The following is a 22057-nucleotide window of genomic DNA, read 5'->3' as shown; positions in this document are numbered from 1 at the left end:
ACATCACTGCTCCTCAGATGTGTCTTCCTTACTGGAATTCTCCCAAAGATGCCTGAACCCTAAACTACAATTCCCAGCAGACCGTTTCTTTCCCCTCCAACCAGAGTTTGCCCACAGTATGGATAATATACTCTACAGCTATCACGCAATTATTCTGTACGTTGGTCTCTATGATTCTGTAAAAAGTTTCTAAAGTCTCCCCTACCAACGTTTAGTTGGAGAAAATGTTACGTAGACTTGCCCTGCCATGGGCCTTTTTAGGCACTAGAGGGAGCCAGTCGCACAGGAATGGCTTGGACCTGGCCTTTCCCGAACAGCAATTAGAAGCTCAAAATGATGTATGCACTTCAACACCAATACAAAAAGCTGCCCTAATTCCTGTCAGTTTAGGTTCTTCAATTAAATGAATTCCTATCTTGGAGGAAAGGGTTTCTATGGGTCTATTTTAGACCACTGAAAGCCAGAAAGACTGAGAGAAAAATGGCTGTCCTTGAATTTGGACACAAGCATTCTCTCTAGAAAGGCATTATCACTCAAAGTGATTCAAGGACTGGCGGCAGAATCACCTGGGAGTTAGTTAAAAATGCAGACGCTCAGGCCCCACACTCAGGCTTTCTGAATCAAAATCTGCATTTTAATAAGATCCCCAGGTGATTTGAATACACTTTACAATTTGAGAAACACTGCTGCAGATGACTGAGGGAGGACCCTCTGCTCTTACCTTAAAACACTTAAATCTTCATTCTCCCTCCCCTTTATCATCCTGGTCCCCCAGAAAAACATAAAATTGACCTTAAATTTCCACTTCCTTTGATCTGTTGGAGATACATGTTAAGATTTTATTTTGAGTAGGAACGCTTTTTTAAAAAGCAATTATTTTTCCTGAGGCTATATTGTGGGGTTATTAAAAATGCAATTGAAATGGGCTACTTAGTGGCAGGTGGCAAATCATCCCACGGTGAAGAAATTTTTCTGACAATCATGGACCGGGGCTAAATGGTGTCCAAATGTCTTATGTGTTCAGTCATCTCAGGCAGAAAAATCCATAAATTCAGGCAGAAGTGTCAGCCTGGTAGCTCCGTGAAAAACAGTCCTTAACCTTCTCTTGTCTTGGTCAGAACAGCTTCTTCTACCAGTGACCCATTTCTGTTCTCTCAAGGCTGCCTTCCTGGGGGAATCAGGCTGCAGGATAGACAAGACAGGCTTTAATTTATCGTCTCCTTCTTTATACTTGTTCATAACATAAACACACGCACATACTTCTTTCCTCTTGTGCTAAATGTAACTTCAGCACTTCCTCTGCCTTAATGTGTTTTCCTAATTAGCTTTAACATTAAAACCAGCTGCTACTGCAGTGTTTTTTACTTTTATAAAGCATTAGAAGATTAATTGACTCATTATGTGGAAACAGGAGGATATAAATTTAGGGGAGCTTTTTGTTTAACTTGGGTTATAAATTGCAGCTCATTTTCTTTATGTTTTTCCTACCCTTTACATCTCTCATCACTGAGGGCTTTTTTGTTTCAGTCTTAGAGATGATGATTTGTTTCTTTAAAGTGAAATCAATTTAGCATCTAGATACTGGCTACTGAGTCAAGACAAAAGCTAACGTGAAAGCTGCCCGTATAATCTATGTTTGTCAAGCAAGAGGACTAGCCTGGGAGCTGGAGGGAACTGGCTGTATTCCTGCATTAACTAGCCTTGGGTTTCAGGCAAGCTCGCTGACATCTCCGAGGGAGTTATGTCATATGTCAAGTGGAGGTAACATCGGTTCTACCTACCTACCTAACAAACAGCTGTAATGATAATAGGAGATAATATATTGTATGATGTATTTTAAGTGTACTATACACATAAGATATATGACTGTTATTTAACAATCCTTATCCCAGCATACATAAAAATAGACTGATGGTCTATCTTTACGTATATAAAAACGACTACAGACGTGTTTGCTACTACCTAGGTATTGATCCTGGGAAATCAATGCATAATGATAACGGTTAATATTTATTTATTTTTACTATATTCCAAATGCTTTATATATGGAATTAATGCAAATATTTGTGAAATTGTTATTATTTGTGTTGTTATATATGTTACTGATCCAATAGATGCTGGACAGGTTGGTCAGTAAGACGTTTGAATGGGGTTAGGTAAAGGACTTGACACTCATTCTTTCATTTAGTCTCACAGCAAGGCTATTAGGTAAGTACCACAGATTTATTTCCCCTATTTCACAGATAAGCAAACTGAGATTTAGAGGAATTAAGGGATTTATGGAAGTTTTGGCTTTAATTCGAGATTAATAGCTAGAAATTCCATGATTTTTAATCCATCTGCTTTATTACTATCTTCTCTCTTCTGAGACTCAGCTCCTTATCTATAAAAAGAATGATATTTGGAACTATATCCAGCTCCAAAATTCTGTAATTTTGCACCTTGCCTTTACATGGCCCTCCCCCTCCACACTGTCCTTGAGAATGTATAGATTCCTAGACCCTGGAGTAAGGTACACTTGGGCATGGAGTTCAAAGGAGCCAAAAATGAGGTCAGATGGCATCTGAGGGCAAACATTTTTCTTCAAAATGGAAGAGCTCATCCCCCCAAGAATAGAATTGAAAGGAAGAAAAAAGAAATTGAGAATGTTTCCAGGAGTCCATTCCTAATGGACAAGCCATGTTTTTACCCCACTCTTTAACCCATACCAGTCTTCTAACCATCCTGAGGGTCTAGTTCTTTCCAGTGGTAGCATGAGTATCTCCTTGTGTGGTGGCTTTATATGACCGCCCCAGCTTGCAGAAATAGTCATTAACAACTGGGATCTGCTTACAAGTCACAAAATTCTACATGCAAATTGTTCTCAGGTTTTGTCATAAAATAGGTGCTCTGTGAGAAGCACTGTATCATTTTCTCGTCAGGAGTGGGCTGATTAAATGTTTGAGTGCAAGATTGGGAATAGTAACTTGCATTGCTAGGAGCAGGTTTGCATTTTTGCTGAATTGCAATAGCAATAACATTTATTTAGTGCCATTTATTGAACACCAATTAAGTTTACTAACTGTGTATTATTTCTAGTCCTCAAATAAGTCTCCAAGGTGAGTACTGCTACTAGGACTTTATAGGTGAGGAAACTAAGCTTAGAAATGTTACTTACCGTGGATCACAGATGAGTGGTAGAGCTGGGTTCAAACTCTAGTCTGTGACTCTAACACCAGAATTTTAACTAGGACATTTCTGCTACCTCTCCAAGACCTCGCCAGGCCTTTCAATCCCTTGGACTATTGGAATTAATGGGAATATTTACTCATCCTGAATCGATCCTGAAAGGCCATGAATTTTTATTGTGATATCTCAACTAACTAAAGAAAAAAAAGTAAACAAAACAAAAGCATCAGCACTGAACCCAGTATATAGTAGAGTAATCCTGAAGAGTTCCCAAGTTAAGGCATAACCATAACTATCGTTAAACAATTTTTAAATAGAATTGTCATCATTAATGTATAGAAAGTAATTGATCCAATACTGCAGGAAGTCGTTGGTGGTTACGATGCAAGCAAAGTGTTCCTGAAACCCAGAGTGGGAAATGTTTTTGAGTGACAAGCCCAGGGCCTATTCAGCTGGAACCCCTGTAAGTAAGGAATGATACGAGTGTATGTTACGGAATATAAAAGGAAATCTGTCTTGGTAAAGTGAAGGTAACTTCAACCAATTAATGAGGGGAGTCCTAGATGGTGGACAGGGACTGGCGAGGCATATCTTGTTTTATAATGTGTTGTGCATTTATTTATTTTTTAAGATTTTATTTATTTGACACAGAGAGAGAGATAGAGTGAGGGCTCACAAGCAGGGGGAGTGACAGGCAGAGGGAGAAGCAGACTCCCCGCTGAGCAAGGAGCCTAGGATCATGACCTGAGCCAAAGGCAGTTGCTTAAAGGATTGAGCCACCCAGGCGTCCCATGTGGTATGCATTTAAAACACAATAATTAGGCACTTTGTTGAATGATATGCACATGTACGTCACATGTCACAAATCCAGACATTAATTAGCCTCAAGGAGGAAGTTTTCCAGGCCAAATTTTCTCAATCGCAGAATCTTGACTAAAACAACCACCTGGGATCCACCTAGGCAAGATTTCTGTTTCTGCAAAAGTAGTTGAAAGCATTTTTTTTAAACTCAGAATTCTACAGAGACAAAAAATTTAATTGAGAATTGGTCACTATGAAAAGAAAGCATATGAAGACTACATGTATAAACATAAAAATTATTTTAACATATACATACATCAAATTCCATGCATGGTACTAAGTGAGGAAGTTGTTAACATCAGTTTACCCTCATACAGGAACTGGTGAAACCCTTTGTGAGGTGTAACAAGGAAATGTCTTGGTCTCAGTCTGGTCTAGGTTTTCTTATGGCGTTGTCATCCATGTTCTCCGGACCCATGAACCAGATTCATTGAGACCCAACGGCAAACAAATCTTAGCACTTGTCTGAATTTTCTCCAATTCTGACTTTCAATACATTCTCATCAAACACATTTCTAAGGATGTTTGCTTCATCCCAACTGCAGGCTGTGGTTACCGATGTCCTGCAAAGAGACCGTTGTGAGTGTGTGGAGGCCCTGTGTAGACTGTACTCTGGTCTGTGTTCTTCCAGCCTGCCACGCACCGCCCAAGCAGAAGAAGCTGATTTTTTGGAAAGAGAGACATTTTTCAGAGTCATGAACTCCACAACTACTCCACTCCCTGACTATAAAATATGATCCTTACCATAGAGAATACATAATTCTACATACTCTTAGACATGTTTTTGAAACATTGTTCCCTTTTAAATCACTACTAGCTAAAACAAAAAACAACAAAAAAATTGAACACACTACTTCTATACCATAAGTATACTATAAGAAGGAAAATGTTGGGTTATTTCTAAGGGTAATAATGTGTAATGTGTATATAATTATGTATATATAATAATGTCTAATGTGTAATAATTATTGAAATAACATTTATTTACACATGTGCCTTTTTATTGTAATTAACTATATAATATATGAATAGATAATGGAGAAATTTGTTGTTAAAATTTTTTTTAAATAATTCACTTGCAACATTGATCTCTCTCTGCTTTGAATATTACAAAATAATTTTAATGATCTCTAAGTATATCAGTCATTCTTCTTTCTGAAGGGTCTCCAGTGCCAGTAGGTATAGATGTCCAGGTTGAAAGCATTGACAGCATTTCAGAGGTTAACATGGTAAGTTTCTCTATGAGATATTGGTCTTTTCCTGAAAAGATAGAGAATAGTGTCAAAATCACTGGTGTTTAAAAAAAACAATTTAATTATGTATGTTACTATTATGTATTTTTTCATAGAGTGGAAGTTACTTTGCTCTCTATTCACTCTTTCTGCTTGAAATTTAGATTTTATATGTTATTTTTATCATATGCAAATACCACAATTAAATATAAAATGTAAAAAAAAAAAGCCTGGGTGGCTCAGTCATTAAGCATCTGCCTTCGGCTCAGGTCATGATCCCAGAGTCCTGGGATTGAGCCCCGCATCGGGCTCCCTGCTCAGTTGGAAGCCTGCTTCTCCCTCTCCCACTCCCCCTGCTTGTGTTCCCTCTCTCGCTGTGTCTCTCTCTGTCAAATAAATAAATAAAATCTTTAAAAAAAAAGAGAGAAAGATATAAAAAGAGAGAGAAAGAGAAAAAAGTAGGGAATCTCTTAAGGAAACCAGACCTAGAAAATATAAATCAATTAAATTGGTAGATCAAATAATCTTTTTATATATATACTTAATTACTATTTTTATTTATAGTGATTCCTCCAACTAGTCATTGCCATCCAAATGCTAACTGAATGAAAAATTATAGGACATATAAAAATTCCAGCAAATTCTAGACAAAATTTTCTATGACTTGTTATATTTGTTTCAATCTTCAGTTAATGTTCTTGTAGTCCTCATCATTATCGAATTTGGTATTTATTTCAAGATTCACTATGAAACTTCCTTCATTTTAACCACCCTACTCCCAAAGGGAATAGCACCAAGGGTACTCACTACTTAAAAATGCCTTGTTTCAAAAGTTTTGTCTCTTCCCTGACAAAAACCAGCTTCTACTGACATTTTCTTGAGTCTGTTGTACTCCAGGAACAAGTACTCTTTACCTCTGCCCTGGCATAATCTCTAAATTATCCCTGAATGGCCCAGTCTGCATCTAAAATTCTCATTGTCTCCACCCAGGTGCCCTTAAAACCAGACCTTATCCTTCTCTCTTGAATAAGGTGAACTATGGGACTCAGTATCAGCTAAAACTGCACTGGGTTCTCCATGCCCAAGGTGAAAATGCTTTTTAATTATAAGTAACCCCCAGTGTTGGCTTCTTTTGCTTCTCTTTTATCATCTTCCCACGCTGAATTCACTTTCAATTCCTTGAAGTTTTACCCCACTCTCTTCTCAACATGGTGCTCAGCCTGCTTTCTCATGATGGTGCCTACTAGTGGCGATGTTGTGTCACTGAAATGTACCAATGTCTGCTATTTGACTTCATGAGCTCAGATCTGATTGAGCACCTAATTCTAAATATATGCTTACTAAAGCAATCCATTCAGTAACCCACACAACACCCTGTAGAGTAGTGTTATGGGAATGAATGAATCATTCTATTTATTTGCCCTCACCCTAATTCAAAATTACATGTCTGATGCTCCCAGATTAACCTAGAGCAATAATACAAAGCACCTCTATTCTGAACCTTAAAAAAAAACAAACTAGCTCATCATTAATTGGTGACTTATCTGTAGTTTACTGAGATTTGTCTTTTGCTTATACCATAAATGTCAAAGTTCTGTCACATGTGCTAGTTCAAGAATAATTTGAGTATTGTTGGGAAATAAATGATAATAAGAAGTAAACAATTGTGAAAGGTGAAACACATCATCATCATCCACACCCAATGACTTGGATGTAGCTAGGGGAGTTTTTGTTCACACAAACAAGATGTTAAATGTAGCATCTGAGAGCCAAACAAAACTCAAAGTAATGACTAACCATTTTTTTTTCCCTGCTAAAATAATGTTAATATAGCTCCGTCTGCCCCCCCATCTTTCTCTCTTTACAATTGGGTTACACACTAACAATTCAGTTCCCTCAGCTATACTGGGTCAGAATCTCAGGCTACTAGCTTCTGGGGAATGTGCTGTTTTGACAAATTCACAGGTAAGTCTTTTGAACACTAGAATTTGAGAACCACAATTTCTTGGTATTCTTTCTCTCTCTCAAGCTGAGGAAAATCGTTATCTCCATGTCAGGATCTCTGACAGCATGCTTTCTATTAACAGCTCTAATAATTGCTGTGTCCATTTTTGTGGGACTATAGTTTATTCAACTTGGGGTGGGGGCTTCTTTAACAAAAATAATACAAATGTATGGATACAGAATCCATTATAAAAGTGAATATATATTTACAATGAAAAAAATAAGTCAAAATAAAATACTGGGCCATGTAGTTCCAAATCCTTTTCTTCTGAGATCTCTTCAGCTGATTTCTACCAGTGCTTATGTAGAAATGTTTCCCAGTTATAACCTGGCTTCCCTTACCCAACTTGAATTCTCTCTGGTTCCTAGAAACTCAACATTCACCAGACTCCAGGTGAAGGAGAGGCTGTGCAACTCAAGCTCAATGGCTTCATCCTAAATCTGCCTGAAAATACAATATAAGCCATTCACTTTATAGGTCATTAACACCCATGCCAATCAATCTAGAACTAATGGTATTAATTGGTCATTCTGAACCATATTCCTCTGGCTTTGACTTGTCTCTTTTTCTCTCTGTCTAGGACTTTACAATGACTTTTTATCTCAGACATTACTGGAAAGATGAGAGGCTCTCCTTTCCTAGCACAACAAATAAAAGCATGACCTTTGATCATAGATTGATCAAAAAGATTTGGGTACCTGACATCTTTTTTGTCCATTCTAAAAGATCCTTCATTCATGATACAACTGTGGAGAACATCATGCTGCGCGTGTACCCTGATGGAAACGTCCTCTTCAGTCTCAGGTAAGGAGGGCTGTGTACCTTCTTTGGCTTCCCTATACCAGGGTTGTCTACACCAAAGCTAGTGGATCTCACTTCTGACTAAACTCACAATATTACTGTCTGTTTAGTCATGCTGAAGGTTGGGACACGGCAGAAAATGTGATTTTTCCTTGTTCTAACTTTTAGATTTTAAAGAAGAGTTTTCTACTCTATCTACATATCGTTGGAGAATGATATCGTTGGATATCAGCATATCATTGGAGAATGATGGAAAATAAGGTTGGACAGAGTGGGCCAAAGTATGGAAATCCCCAAAAGTCTGGCCCACAATTTTATAGGTGCACAAAATTGCTTTTCTTCTTTACGAATTATACATTACCAAGCGGTCTTGGAATCTTGGATTAACTAAAGAGTTTTCTTAATTATCTCCTTCATTTTTTACAAGAAGGTATAGTCATTGTTCAAATTACCGCTAATTTGTTTTACTCCCTTTTCATGTTTTTAATTCAAAACATTTTCTCTGACAATAGCTGTAACAGCCCTCCATCTTTAATTCACAGCATGTTCTTTTAGCCTAATGACTCCTGTACATACTGAATGGCTTATTATTGGTAATTCTAAAAATGCTTAGTAAATCCAAGTAATTCAATGTTTTTCATGTCTTAGAAATCCCAGACTCTGTCGTAAGACTCTAAAAAAAAAAAAAAAAAAAGGCTCCCCAAAGGATATCCATGTCCTAGTCCTTGGAACATGTGAAAGTTACTTTATTTGGCCAAAAAAAAGTGGAGGGGATCTTAGCAGATGTGATTAAGTTAAGGATCTTGAGGTAGGAAAATTATCCTGGATCAGTTGGTTGGGACCCAAACGCAATCAGTCGTAAGTAGCTTTGTTAGAGAAAGGCAACGTGACCATTAAGACGGAGACCGGAGTGATGTAGCCCCTAGCACAGGGATGTCAGGCACTGCCGGAAGCTGTAAGAGGCAAGGGATGCATTTTCCCCCTAGAGCCTCTGGAGGGAACAGGGTCTTTCTGACACCTTAATTTTGGTGTAGTGATACTAATTTCAGACTTCTGTCCTCCAGAACTGTGAGAGAATAAATTTCTGTTGTTTTAAGCCACCAAGTTTGTGGTAATTTGTTACAGTGGCAATAGAAAACTAATACAGGTTGTTTTTGTGCACTAAAAACACCGTGCTCGCTTTAGGACAAAGGTGCTATTGCCATATTGCTGTCAATGTTTTTTAAAAGGCAATGAAAGGAAAGTAATACTTTTGGTAGAACTTTTAAGTCAGGAGGAACATGGGACCCGGAACCATACTGGAGTCAGGCCTCACTAGGAATCAGAAGCAGAATGGCAGCGTCTGGCCAAGGAATCAACTGTTTAAAACTTTCAACTTCTTAAAATTAATTATTTTGATCAAAGAATTAATTCAGTAGATTGTCCTTACCCTGCACATTCCAAAGAATGATTTCTGGCTCAGTCTCCAAGCTCTTCAAATATCCTGCCTGATAAGAGGATCTTTGTTGACCCTGAGGCCTTGGGCCACAGCAGACAGCCTATGCTAACAATGGGATTTATGGAGGAGGCTTTGAGTTATCTGGTATCAGCTTGCCCTCTGGACAGGCTGGAGACCAAGGTCAGCTGGACCTATGGGACCAACTCTCAGTTCTATTACTTTGGACCCCAGGGTTCAGGTAGCTTCCCTGGTTGGCAGTACCCCATGGTCACACATCACTGTTGGGACGGTAGCGCTGTCCACATAACTCCACTAGAACAGGACATCTGGAAACTTGCTCCTGGTCTCTATTGGACCCTGTCCTCTGTGCCTTTTCCATTGCTGATTTTTATCTGTGTCCTTCCATTGCAGTAAACCATAACTGTTAGTGTAAAAGGTTTGATGAGTTCTGTGAGTCCTCCTAGCAAATCATGGAACCTGACGGTGGTCTTGGGGAATCCCCAAACACAGAAGGACTCAAAATTGTTGTCCACACACCTATTCTAGCTGACAGCAGAGCCAGTCCAAGCCCGGAGCCAGGTTATCTGGTTCCAGGCTTGGTTCTGACACCATCTACTGACAAAGATTCTCTCTTTGGCCAAACTCTGCTAGACTCCTCTGAACTTTCTTCTCACCTAGTCCCTGACTTTTGAGCTTCCGTTTGTCTCTGCTAAGTGCAGTCAGCCAGAATCCTCCATCTGCAATATCTGATCACCCTCCAAATCTGATCAGATTCCTCATCTTCTACCACCCCCAAGTGATGTCTGATCACCCTGGCCTGCCTTCAGCGAGGATCCTGTTAGGTCGTTTTAGCTAGAACCACCCTCCCACCCACCCCTTACGAGTGATGTTTCCTCTGAGTAGTTTCTATCCACTGCCCCCAACCCTGCTCCTTGGCTATAAATTCCTACTTTTCCTTGTTGTATTTGGAGTTGAGCCCACTCCTCTCTCCCTTGTTAATAAACCAAATTATAGTAGTTCCCCTAAATAAATTCTTCCTTACTGTTCTTGAACAAGTGTCATGGATAGTTTTCTCATTACCACCACTTACTTGACCACTTTGGTTGTTAATTTATTCATGTCTACTATGAAGGAATAGACTCAAAGACTTCAGAGGTCCCTTCTGCACACATCTACTTATATGTGGATTTTTTCTTTTTTTGATAAATACTGTACAGTACTGTGAATGTATTTTCTCCTATGATTTTCTTAATAACATCTCTTCTTTCTAGTTTTACTATAGGAACACAGTATAAAATACATATAAAAATATGTGTTAATTGACTGTTTATGTTGTCAGTAAGGCTTCTGGTCAACAGTAGGCTTTTAGTAGTTAAATTTTGGGGGAGTCAAAAGTTATATGTGATTTTCAACTGCGCAGGAGTTGGCGCCCCTAACCCCTGAAGTGTTCAAAGGTCAACTGTAGCAGGAATATACCAAAATGAGTGTTTTGTGACACAAAGTCATCCAGATACTTCCCTGGGTTGGCATTTTGCTGCATGACTGTTGACAGTAGAATTCAACCCATGGAAGATAAAATGGTTCTACTTCTCTGATTAACTTGGGGGCACCATGGGTAGGAGCAGCTGTTGCCTTTGTTTTGTGCAGTCTTGCTCAGGGGCCTTTTATAAACCTCTGATCTGCTGTTGTGGATACCAGAGTTTGTACTTTGAGGCAGGATCATAGTATAGCAGCCTCTGCCTAAAGCCAGAAAAATCTAGGAGGATATAAAATTTGAAAAAAACAATCCTCATCAGTATGCAAGCCTTAATAGCACCTGAATTATGCATTGATCACATAAATCTATAACTGAAAATGCTCCAGGCTTTCTCCTCACTCCTGGAAAGAGCATTTTCTCAGGTAAACTTGCTTTGTGAGAGAAACCTTTACCCATAGGTTTTTATTCCCACCATCCCAGCCCTTTATGACTAGAAACAAAGTTTGGATCTTTGAAAAAGCAGAAAATATTTAAATCTATTTAAAAGTCATCTCCCTTTGAAGTATGTTTTTCTGAAGACATCAGAGCCAAAAAATACAGAGGGCGCAGACTAGGCAACAGTGAGATCAGGAACAATCTTTAGGGCAGGAATTCCTGTGTTAACCCTGTGTTTTCAGCAAACTACACACCTTCCTGGGTTTGCGTCCTTAGACATTATTTGGATAGAGGATGGTAATGCCTGTTTCGCACTATTCTTCAAAGGCACACAAAGCAAGCACCACAGTAAGGGAGTTTCAGTATTACAGGTTTATTTGGCCATATGGTGAAATGATCTGCAGTTTCTGTTTTCTCTCTCCTTTTATAGGATAACTGTTTCAGCCATGTGCTTTATGGATTTCAGCAGGTTTCCTCTTGACACTCAAAACTGTTCCCTTGAACTGGAAAGCTGTAAGTCTTACTTCCTGATGGAATGAGTACTCATGATCTGAACATACCATCACATACCTGCACGTATATAAGCATGTTCTTAACAAGCATTTAAAAATCTTGATATAAGTTAAGTATGTTGGTTCAAAATAATTACTTTTTTTTTAAGCCAAAGATGATGGCAGATTGTCTCTCAAAAGAGAACATGCAGGGAAAGGATGTTTTCATAGTACATATTCTGTAGTTTCCACCTGGTTATAAAGGAACAAGTTCCCTAAAAGGGTATATTCTTGCGGATGTTATTAACATAGACTGACACACCTCCCAAATTTGGAAAGCTCTGGGATTCATGTTCCCATATAAGTCACAAACTTCCATTAAATGTACTTGGGTTCCCCAGAAAAAGGCAGCTCTAGACATAGACCCTCTAATCAAAGCCCTGTCAGAGGGCTCTGAGCTGGCTCCTTGTCAATCACTGTTGCTGACCCATCAGTTGGTTTTTTGTTTTGTTTTGTTTTTGTTTTTTTAAGATTTTATTTATTTGATGGAGAGAAAGAGAGAGAGAGCACAAGCAGGCAGAGTGGCAGGCAGAGGGAGAGGGAGAAGCAGGCTCCCCGCTGAGCAGGGAGCCTGATGCGGGGCTCGATCCCAGAACCCCGAAGGCAGACACTTAACCGACTGAGCCACCCAGGCGCACCCCCATCAGTTGTTTTTGATACAACATCTTAAAATCTGACTGCAAATTTTCATAATTGGCCAAAATGCTGGGAATCTCAGTGGATGCTCCTCCCCAAATCCATTAGAAGCTTTCTATAACGCTATTTGATTTCAGAAGAAAACTCTTTATGAGCTCAGCTGATTTTGGAATTTCATCTGAGAGAGTTACCAAACTAAAGGGGCCTGCCAACCTAGGGTCAGGCCTCTGCCTCGGAGCAGACGGTGTTCTGACAGGACTCGGCACACAGGGAGGGGAGCAGCTATTCGGAGAGTTTTAACTCAACGTGTGGGCACAAGGAAGACCTCCACACTATGCCGGTGATTAGGGTTGAAGTTTTGGAGATTATTTTTTTCTTTCTTTCTCTTTTTTTTTTAAGATTTTATTTATTTATTTGAGAGAGAGAATGAGAGAGAGAGCATGAGAGGGGGGAGGGTCAGAGAGAGAGGCAGACTCCCTGCTGAGCAAGGAGCCCGATGTGGGACTCGATCCCGGGACTCCAGGATCATGACCTGAGCCGAAGGCAGTTGCTTAACCAACTGAGCCACCCAGGCACCCGGAGATTATTTTTTTCTTTTGGTAGGTATGGGTATTATTAGTCTATCAGCAAACGTTTTTCAGGATCCGATATCTACATGTCACTGGACCAGGCACTGGAGATACAGAACTGCGTAAAACATGGCTATAGACCTCATGGGGCGCACAAGAACTGATTCTAGGAACAAGAATATTATTCTCTTGTTTTAGATGCCTACAATGAAGAGGATCTAATGTTGTACTGGAAACGGGGCAACAAGTCCCTAAATACTGATGAGCATATTTCCCTTTCTCAGTTCTTCATTGAGGAGTTCAGTGCATCCAGTGGATTTGCTTTCTACAGCAGCACAGGTGCATTATTTTATGTGGACAGTTTATCAGCACTTACTGAGCACCTACTGTTTGCAAAGTACCACAACATGTGAAGAGACCCGAATCCAAACAAGTGTCCCGTTTAGCCAGTACCCTCTTTCCTTCTGTACAGGCAGCCTCCTCCGCCTTTCCAGTACGTGACTTCTCCTCCTCATGCCGTCACCTCTAAATAAACATCTTGCTTCCACTCCTGGCCTCTGCAGTCTACTGTTAATACAGCCAACAGAGTGATCTTTGAAAACATGAAGACCACAATCCTTTCCTGCTAAAAACCCTCCAGTGTGTTTCCCCCACACTTAAAACAAAACCCAACTTTCTCAAATGGCCTACAAGGCCCACATGATCTACCTCTGACCTCACCCACTACACCCGCCCCCTCTGCTCTCTCCACGCTGGCCTTGCCTGTCCTCAAACACACCTGTCTCATTCTACCCACACAGCTGCTGTGGCCTTTTCTCCCCTCTGCCTGGAGTGATGTTCCCCCAGTTTTCTCATGACCGGCTCCCTCCTTCCATTCAGGGTGTTGTTCAAATATCATCTCAAAGAGTGCTTTCTTAACCATCGTGTCTAAACTAGGCCTCCTTCCTCACCATTCCCTGTCTGTATTTGTCTTCACAGCACTTAATGCTACCTGAAATACATCTCTAGTTGACTGCTTTCTTGTCTGAGGGCCCGACTAGAAAGAGTGCAAGAAATCTGTCTGTCTTGTTCATCATTTCTTCCCCAGCACCTGGAATGGGCATGGCACATCATAGATACTCGATGAATATTGCTGTGCTTGCTTCAGCAGCGCATATACTCAATAAGTATGGCTGAGTGAATCAGGGGGTAAAACAGAAAGTCCATTCACTCAGGCCTATATTGTATTCTCTTTACTGTGACAGATATATTTTTTGTTTGGCAACATGTATACATGGCACTTTTTAAATTATACTTGATCCCTGTTGATTAAAGTTAGAAGGAGCTTTCTCTTCCCTGGTTATTAGCATTTTGGGTCATTTCAGGAAGAATCCGTATAAAATGCCGTTTTAGATTTTTGAAGCCGTAGCTAGGCTGGAACATGTATGCTGGCCCCTGAGTGTCAGGGCTGCCCTGCCTAGAATCCTTTTACCCACTGACTTTTCTCCCTGGAGGTGCTCTCCTCTGCCCTTAGACTTGGGAGAGGCGTTATCAGGTTGTTCTCTAAAAGCCTGAATCATTAAGAGAGAAATCAAAATTTACATCACGGGAAGCTAAAGGGCCTTCTAGAACCAACAGCTATTTAGCCATTTAGATCCAGAACGAATGCTCCATTTCACTTATTTGTCTACAATGCTTGGGATTCAGCAGATAATGCTATTAACTATAATAATGCTTATGGCCTTTTCTCTTTTCTGATTATATAAGGAACACACCTATTATTTGTTTTGATCATTGGTATACCCCTGGCACATACTAGATGCTCAATAGGTAATTGTTGAATGAATGAATGAATAAATAAAAGGCAGATAATTTGAAAAAAATATTCAGAGAAGTTTAAAGAAAAAGCCTTTGTAATCCCACCTCCTAGAGGTAAACTGTTATTATTTTTATATATGTCCTTCTCCTTTTTCTTTTCTCTCTTTCTCTATATACGTAAATACAGTTGACCCTTGAACAACATGAGTTTGAACTGCACGGTCCACTTACATGCGAAAGTTTTCGATAAATACGGTATGGTACTGCCCATGCATTTTCTCTCCCTTACGGTTTTTTTTAACATTTTATTTTCTCTAGCTTACTTTATTGTAAGAAAACAGTATATAAGACATATAACGTACAAAACATGTCTTACTCAACTGTTATGTTTAGTGAGGCTTCCAGACAGCAGTAGGCTATTAGTAGTTAGGTTTGGGGGGACTAGAAAGTTCTCTGCAGATTTTCAACAACACCAGGGCCAGCATTCCTAACCCCTACATTGTTCAAGGGTCAACTGTGTATGTTTTTATCAGGATTTTTAATGCTCTGAGTCCTAAATTTAATTAATATTGAAACAAAGGAAAGTATGGGATGAGCAATGATACATTTCAAAGTATAATTTATAGCTATTTTCATTTTGCTGTTGTTATGATGAAATAACTTTGGCACATGATAGATTGTGACTAAGTCTTTGCAATGTTTGAAGCTATTACAATGTCATACATATGAAGCATGGAAATCTAAGAGTATTGTTTCCTGCACAGAGTATATACTACGTGTATATTAATGGCAATGACATCTCTTCAGATTTTGAAACACTAGTATCCATTAATATACACCCAACCATCCTCTTAAGAAGAAAAGGTTAAATTTCATTTCCAAATTCTTACTTCACCAGTATGCCATTCCATTGGCTTTGCTGTCTTTTTATTTGTCCTTGTCAGGTTTTTTAAGCCCTACTAGGCAGGTCCGACACTAGTTGATTTTTATACTTCTTCTGGTCATGTTTTAGAGTCTGCCTAAAGCCATGCAAAATACTTACATTGAAAAACTTCCTGCTCAGAAAGATGCTCTTATGTGTTTTAAAATCCACTAAAAATTTTTAACATTCCGGTGTAGTTACAATTTTAAGAAAAAACATTTTGATTTCTAAGAAAAATAAAAAAAGAAAAGAATTTAAACATACATGGTTTGTATAGCATGATAGAAAATTATCCATGATAAATTTTAAAAATTTTAAGTCATGTTATAGAAGAATATATATAATCCCATATTTGTTATTTTAAAAAGGACTTACTTACATAGGGGCACCTGGGTGGCTCAGTCAATTAAACGTCTGCCTTCAGCTCAGGTCATGATCCCAGGGCCTGTTTCTCCCTCTCCCCCTCCCTCTCCCTCTGCCGCTCCCCCTGCTTGTGCTCTCTCACTCTCTCTCTGTCAAATAAATGAATAAAATATTTTTTTAAAAAAGGATTTATATATATATGTTTTTTTAATGTCCAGAAAGATTAACAATTGATACTTCTGAGAGTTGAGTATAGATTAGGAATATTTTCAATTTTATTTCAGCACTTCTGTATTTTTAAATTGTTACAATGTATACATTTTTAATAAGAAAGATTAAAATGGGCTTTAAGACTATAAAAAATATAAGAGTAAAGCATTTTGGAAGTTGTAGTCAAATATCAAGTTTTTTAAAGATTTTATTTATTTATTTGAGAGAGAGATTGAGAGTGGGACTGGGAAGGGCAGAGAGAGAGGGAGAGAGTCTTAAGCAGACTCTGCACTGAGTGTGGAACCCCAGGCGGGGTTTGATCTCATGACCCTGAGATCATGACCTGAACTGAAACCAAGAGTGGGACGCTTAACCAACTGCACCACCCAGGCGCCTCCAAATATCAAGTTGTTAATCATATATGGGTTTATTCAATGATTCTTAGGTTTCAGAAATATCAGCATTTACAAATTTATTTTAGCTCACAAGTATATGATAGTTCTGCCTCACATTATCCGTGAATTATTAAATATGGTCTCCTGAGGCCTAAACCCAAGTGTTTTTCTCAGGTTAATATCCTGCTTAAACATACTAGCTTCATCAAAAATAACTTTTTTTATATTTTGTCTTCATTCCTATCATTATAACAACTACCATAACCTCTGTATAGCCAAATCAGCTATACAGAAAAAACTGTACTTCTGGCTCTGAGCCAGAAGTAGAGTTATAATTATACAACTTTAGTTTCCATTTGATAGCTGAACCATCAGGTTCCCACTTTTTCCTGGCAATGTTAACAAGCAGGTGAGGGCTTCTGCCCTCTCGTGCCTTTCAATGTCCCTCACAATCATGCACTGTAAATTTACAAAGGAAAAGAAAATGACTCCTGCCCCTAAAGAATGCATTGATAATTATTCTTTACTGTAGCATAATGTAGTGGCTAAAAGTACAAGTTTTGGAGACAGACTACATGAGTTCAAATCCTGGCCCTGCCACTTACTAGAAACGTTGGCAAGTTGGTTAGTCTCCCTAAGCCTCAATGTCTTCATCTTTAAGTTGTTTTTATAAAACTCTCTACCTCATAGGGTTGTGAGGATACATGATTTAATACATTTAAATAATTTAGAATACCATCTGCCATAAATAACTTCGAATACCATCTGCCACATGGTAAGTGCTCAGGAAATATGAGCTAGTAACTATCATCGTCACTGTTTCCATCAACAACATCATCTGGATCCTTTCAACACAGAATGAGGCCTTTAATGTCACAGGCCATTGAAGGTGACAGTCCCTAGGTATAAAAACCTTCTTGAACCTTTTCTTGGGACTGACTCCTCAATCACTTCCCCTCTTTTGCATTTTCCTGGCTGCCAACTCTCCAGCCCTCTTCTCTCTTTCATAAACTCCCCTTCTTTCTACTGTACAACAACCTAATGGAGGCTGATGGGCCTTTCCACCCAGAATGTGGTTCAGATGTCAAAACTGATGATGCCACACACTTAGCAGAAGGGTAAAAAGAGATTTATTACACACATAACGAGGTTTTCTAGAGAGAGTGAGGTAGGCTCCCAAGTAGGTCTGAAAATGGCTTGAGAAAATGAGGAGGGGTGACTGGCTTGGGGTTTTATGGTGGTTAGAGGGTGGGGCTAGGGTGAGGGCTCCCTTGCATGCTTTGAACTTCCCATGGGCGTCCAAAGAGGGAGCACGCAGCTTTCCTATTGGTTTGCGCAGATGTGGGACAAAATGGGGAGGGAAAATAGGGCTTGGGAGATATGAGAAGTCAAATATCAAAAGTGGAGTCAGACTCTTTATCACACTACCCAAAATGAGGGTTCCACAACTTTTCAAGGCCGCACCACCTTTCCTGGTGGTGGAGAGAGCTCTTCCTGGCCTATAGCTTCAACCACAATATGATCCCTAGTCTCCCCTGCCCTGAAGAACCACACAGCAGAGCAGCATTTCTCCTGCGCAGTTGCCAAAAACAAAGTTATTATTCAGAAAATTATGAGTAAAGAAAGGACCCTGTTACCAAAATTTAGTTCATAGTTAAAACCATATATACTAACAGTGTCTTTACGAAATTCTTCCACAACTTTTCCTTATCTCCTTTAATCTCACAATGATTATATGAAGATATAATATCAGAGAGGCTGTTATTCCAGTCTACAGCTATAATCAAAATTCTCAACACAATAATGAAGCGGGTCTGTAACATGGGTAATACAAGACAATGAGTAGCTCAAAAAATACTGTATATTCTGACTTTACAATGCACTATGTAATGTGTCTTCTATTTCCCTTGGGAACGAAATTGTTTGATATTCCTGAAACATACATCAACTGATGGTGAGAGAGAACCTCGGAACAGATAGGGACAAGAAGGGTCATCGGCACGTAATTGCGAATAGAATACTAAGAGGAGAGTCTGCCAATTCAGGGTGGGTTTGCTCGGTTTATGTTTTGGGCTGAATGCCTAAATATTGACTTGATCCATCTAATAAGTGTGCCATCTTGAGTTTCCTAAGAAATTACTACTGAGACTAGTAGAAGTATTCTTTAAACCCTTTTACAAAGCGTATGATTTTGTTTTATAATTTTTAACCTATAGTCCCTTGTTTTTTTTGGCTTTAAACTTCCTTTCGACCAGTGTGAAAAAGGAAACCTGAACAAAATTGTATGGATGTGACTGCAATTGTTGCTTCTGATCAGCATGAATCAATCAATATTACCAACATGAGTTTATATAATTCCAACCAGAAGCAAAGAAACATCATCATTTGATTACTTTTTTTTCAGATTTATTATAGATAAATGAATGGTACCCACCAGAATTTGAAATAATACAAACAGTTTATGGATATTCCTTTCACCCACTCCCTTTATGAATCCCTCGCTGTCTGGATTCCAACTTGGAATCCAATGACTCAGTAGCTATTGTGAATCTTTTCCTTCAGGTAAAATTTTCCCTTTCATTTGTTGAAGCTAATAAATGGTTTATTGGCTATTTCACCCAGTCATTTGTCATGTATTGAAGATTTGCCCACTTGCAGAAATAATGCAAACACAATATATTTTGGAGAAAGGTCTTTAAAGGCCATTCCACAAAATATAATTACCAGCCATTCCTGAACAGCAGCTATGAAATTTAAGGGGAATCTTTTATTTTTAATTTTATTATATTATGTTATGTTAGTCATCATACATTACATCATTAGTTTTTGATGTAGTGATCCACGATTCATTGTTTGCATATAACACCCAGTGCTCCATGCAATACGTGCCCTCCTTAATACCCATCACTGGGCCAATGAATGCCCCCACCCCCCTCCCCTCTAAAACCCTCAGTTTGTTTCTCAGAGTCCATAGTCTCTCATGGTTCGTCTCCCCCTCCGATTTTCCCACTTCATTTTTCCCTTCCTACTATCTTCTTTTTTTAAAAAACATATAATGTATTATTTGTTTCAGAGGTACAGCTCTGTGATTCATCAGTCTTATACAATTCACAGAGCTCACCATAGCATATACCCTCCCCAGTGTCCATCACCCAGCCACCCCATCCCTCCCACCCCCCACCACTCCAGCAAACCTCAGTTTGTTTCCTGAGATTAAGAGTCTCTTATGGTTTGTCTCCCTCTCTGGTTTCATCTCGTTTCATTTTTTCCTCCCTTCCCCTATGGTCCTCTGTCTTGTTTCTCAAATTCCTTGTATCAGTGAGATCATATGATACTTGTCTTTCTCTGACTGACTTATTTCACTTAGCATAATACCCTCTAGTTCCATCCACATCATTGCAAATGCCAAGATTTCAGGGTTTTTTGATGGCTGCATAATATTCCAAAAATACCACATCTTCTTTATCCATTCATCTGTTGACAGACATCTTGGATCTTTCCATAGTTTGGCTATTGTGGACATTGCTGCTATAAACATTGCGGTGCACATACCTAAGGGGAATCTTTGAATCACATAACTAAACAGACTACGGGTCAGTTAGTCCAACAAACATTGATGGAGTGACAGGCCCAGGCCCTGTCCTCCTGCTGGGTAAACAAGGGTGAGTTTGTTCAGTTCCATGTTCCCTTAGAGCTTAGCATTTAAAGAAGCAGGTGATTCCACTTAGTGTGATGCTTTCGTGAGGAAGCCTGTTCTAAGGAAAACTCTGGCTTTTTCTCATAGGTTGGTACAATAGGCTTTTCATCAACTTTGTGCTAAGGAGGCATATCTTCTTCTTTGTGCTACAAACGTATTTCCCAGCTATGCTGATGGTAATGCTTTTGTAGATTTCATTTTGGTTTGACCAGAGAGCTGTTCCTGCAAGAGTTTCCCTGGGTAAGTCTTTCTGTACCTTTGTGAAATGTTAATATCAGAGAAAGTTCAAGAAGGTAAATAAGTGGTGATAAGTGGAGAGGAAAAGAGTGATGGTTCAGTAGGGGTACTTAGAGACATGCACTCAGGTTACAATATTTATCTTGACAGCCTTGGGGGCAAAATATGATTGGACTCTTTCTTTCCTGGGGAACTGAGGCATTAGGTATAAAGCCTGAGCCAGATGACCAAAAGGGGAATAGTAAGGAGAAATTATGAAATTATGGAGCATAAACAGCCTCACTTTACAAACCTATCACCTCACTTTCAGGGAAACCTCCCCGTCTCTTGCCCCAACCCACTTTGCTTTGCATGACAAACCTTTGCATCATAGAAAAAAGAACCTTCAAACTAATGCACACTGTACTACCAGTATCTTAATACATCACTTCTTGGGGTAGGGGGCAATGCTACTTAAAAACTGGGGCTTAGCCTAAACACCAAAATCAGAACAAGCCACAGTGAAATTTGTTACTGTGATTCCTTAGTTGGCAAGAGATTCAAAGGGGGAGGCATTGCTGGCTTCATTAAGTCATCACACAGGTATGATTATCTACTCTGTCTAGCAGGCATGCCACATGCCACAGTCACACATACTGATTTATGGGAACGATGTCAGGCCCGCTTAGCAGTGACTGAGTTCTTACAAAGTGGAAGGTGCCCAGCTAAGCACTTGGATAACCTGTTACTTAATGAGAACCCAAGAGTCAATCCCACTTGCCTCCTCTGCTGTTTCAGGGCAGAGCTCCCTCATTTCAGCTGATTTTGGTCTTTGACCTGTAATGCTCTACCTAGACAGAAGATTGTTATAAGTGCTTCACAATCATTGTAATTATCACACAATTCATTCCAGAAAGGGTGATTTCTAAGCTAATGTTCACAAATTATATGCATACTTCAAAAGATCATTTGAAAGACACAAATTGTCATTAATATTAATAATTTGTTCACCTCTTTCCCCTATTAAAAGCTTTAATCTATAAGAATTTGAGGCTTGACTACCTTCATGGGAAAAAAATACCATCTGAATGAGTAATTAAATTATTGCGGCTGTGACTTCACATCAGAGCAGTTGCGCCCTGACCTCATACGGCAGTGGGGCAGGGTAGAGCTGAACGGGAGATGAGAGGCACATTTCCAGCCCTCAAGACAGAATGAGAAAGACGTTCAGTCTCTAAAGGTTTGTGAACATGATTTTCAATCAGATTTCTGAAGCCTACTGCT

General features: G+C 39.3%; 1 protein-coding gene across 1 annotated transcript in view; it reads left to right on the top strand.

The window, feature by feature from the left end:
• Positions 1–22057, top strand: part of GABRR3 (gamma-aminobutyric acid type A receptor subunit rho3) — a 43742-nt gene that overhangs the window by 8111 nt on the left and 13574 nt on the right. Inside the window, 5 exon segments of the mRNA XM_045863629.1 lie at positions 5191–5258; positions 7847–8070; positions 11848–11930; positions 13372–13512; positions 20645–20797. Coding sequence (XP_045719585.1) covers positions 5191–5258; positions 7847–8070; positions 11848–11930; positions 13372–13512; positions 20645–20797 — 669 coding nt within the window.

Source organism: Mirounga angustirostris, unplaced genomic scaffold (assembly GCF_029215605.1).
Source record: "Mirounga angustirostris isolate CCGP_5_RB_7025 unplaced genomic scaffold, mMirAng1.0.hap1 SCAF_1, whole genome shotgun sequence".
Taxonomy (NCBI): Eukaryota; Metazoa; Chordata; class Mammalia; order Carnivora; family Phocidae; genus Mirounga; species Mirounga angustirostris.
The sequence above is the reverse complement of the archived record's forward strand: the minus strand, read 5'-3'. Positions and strand labels throughout refer to the sequence as shown.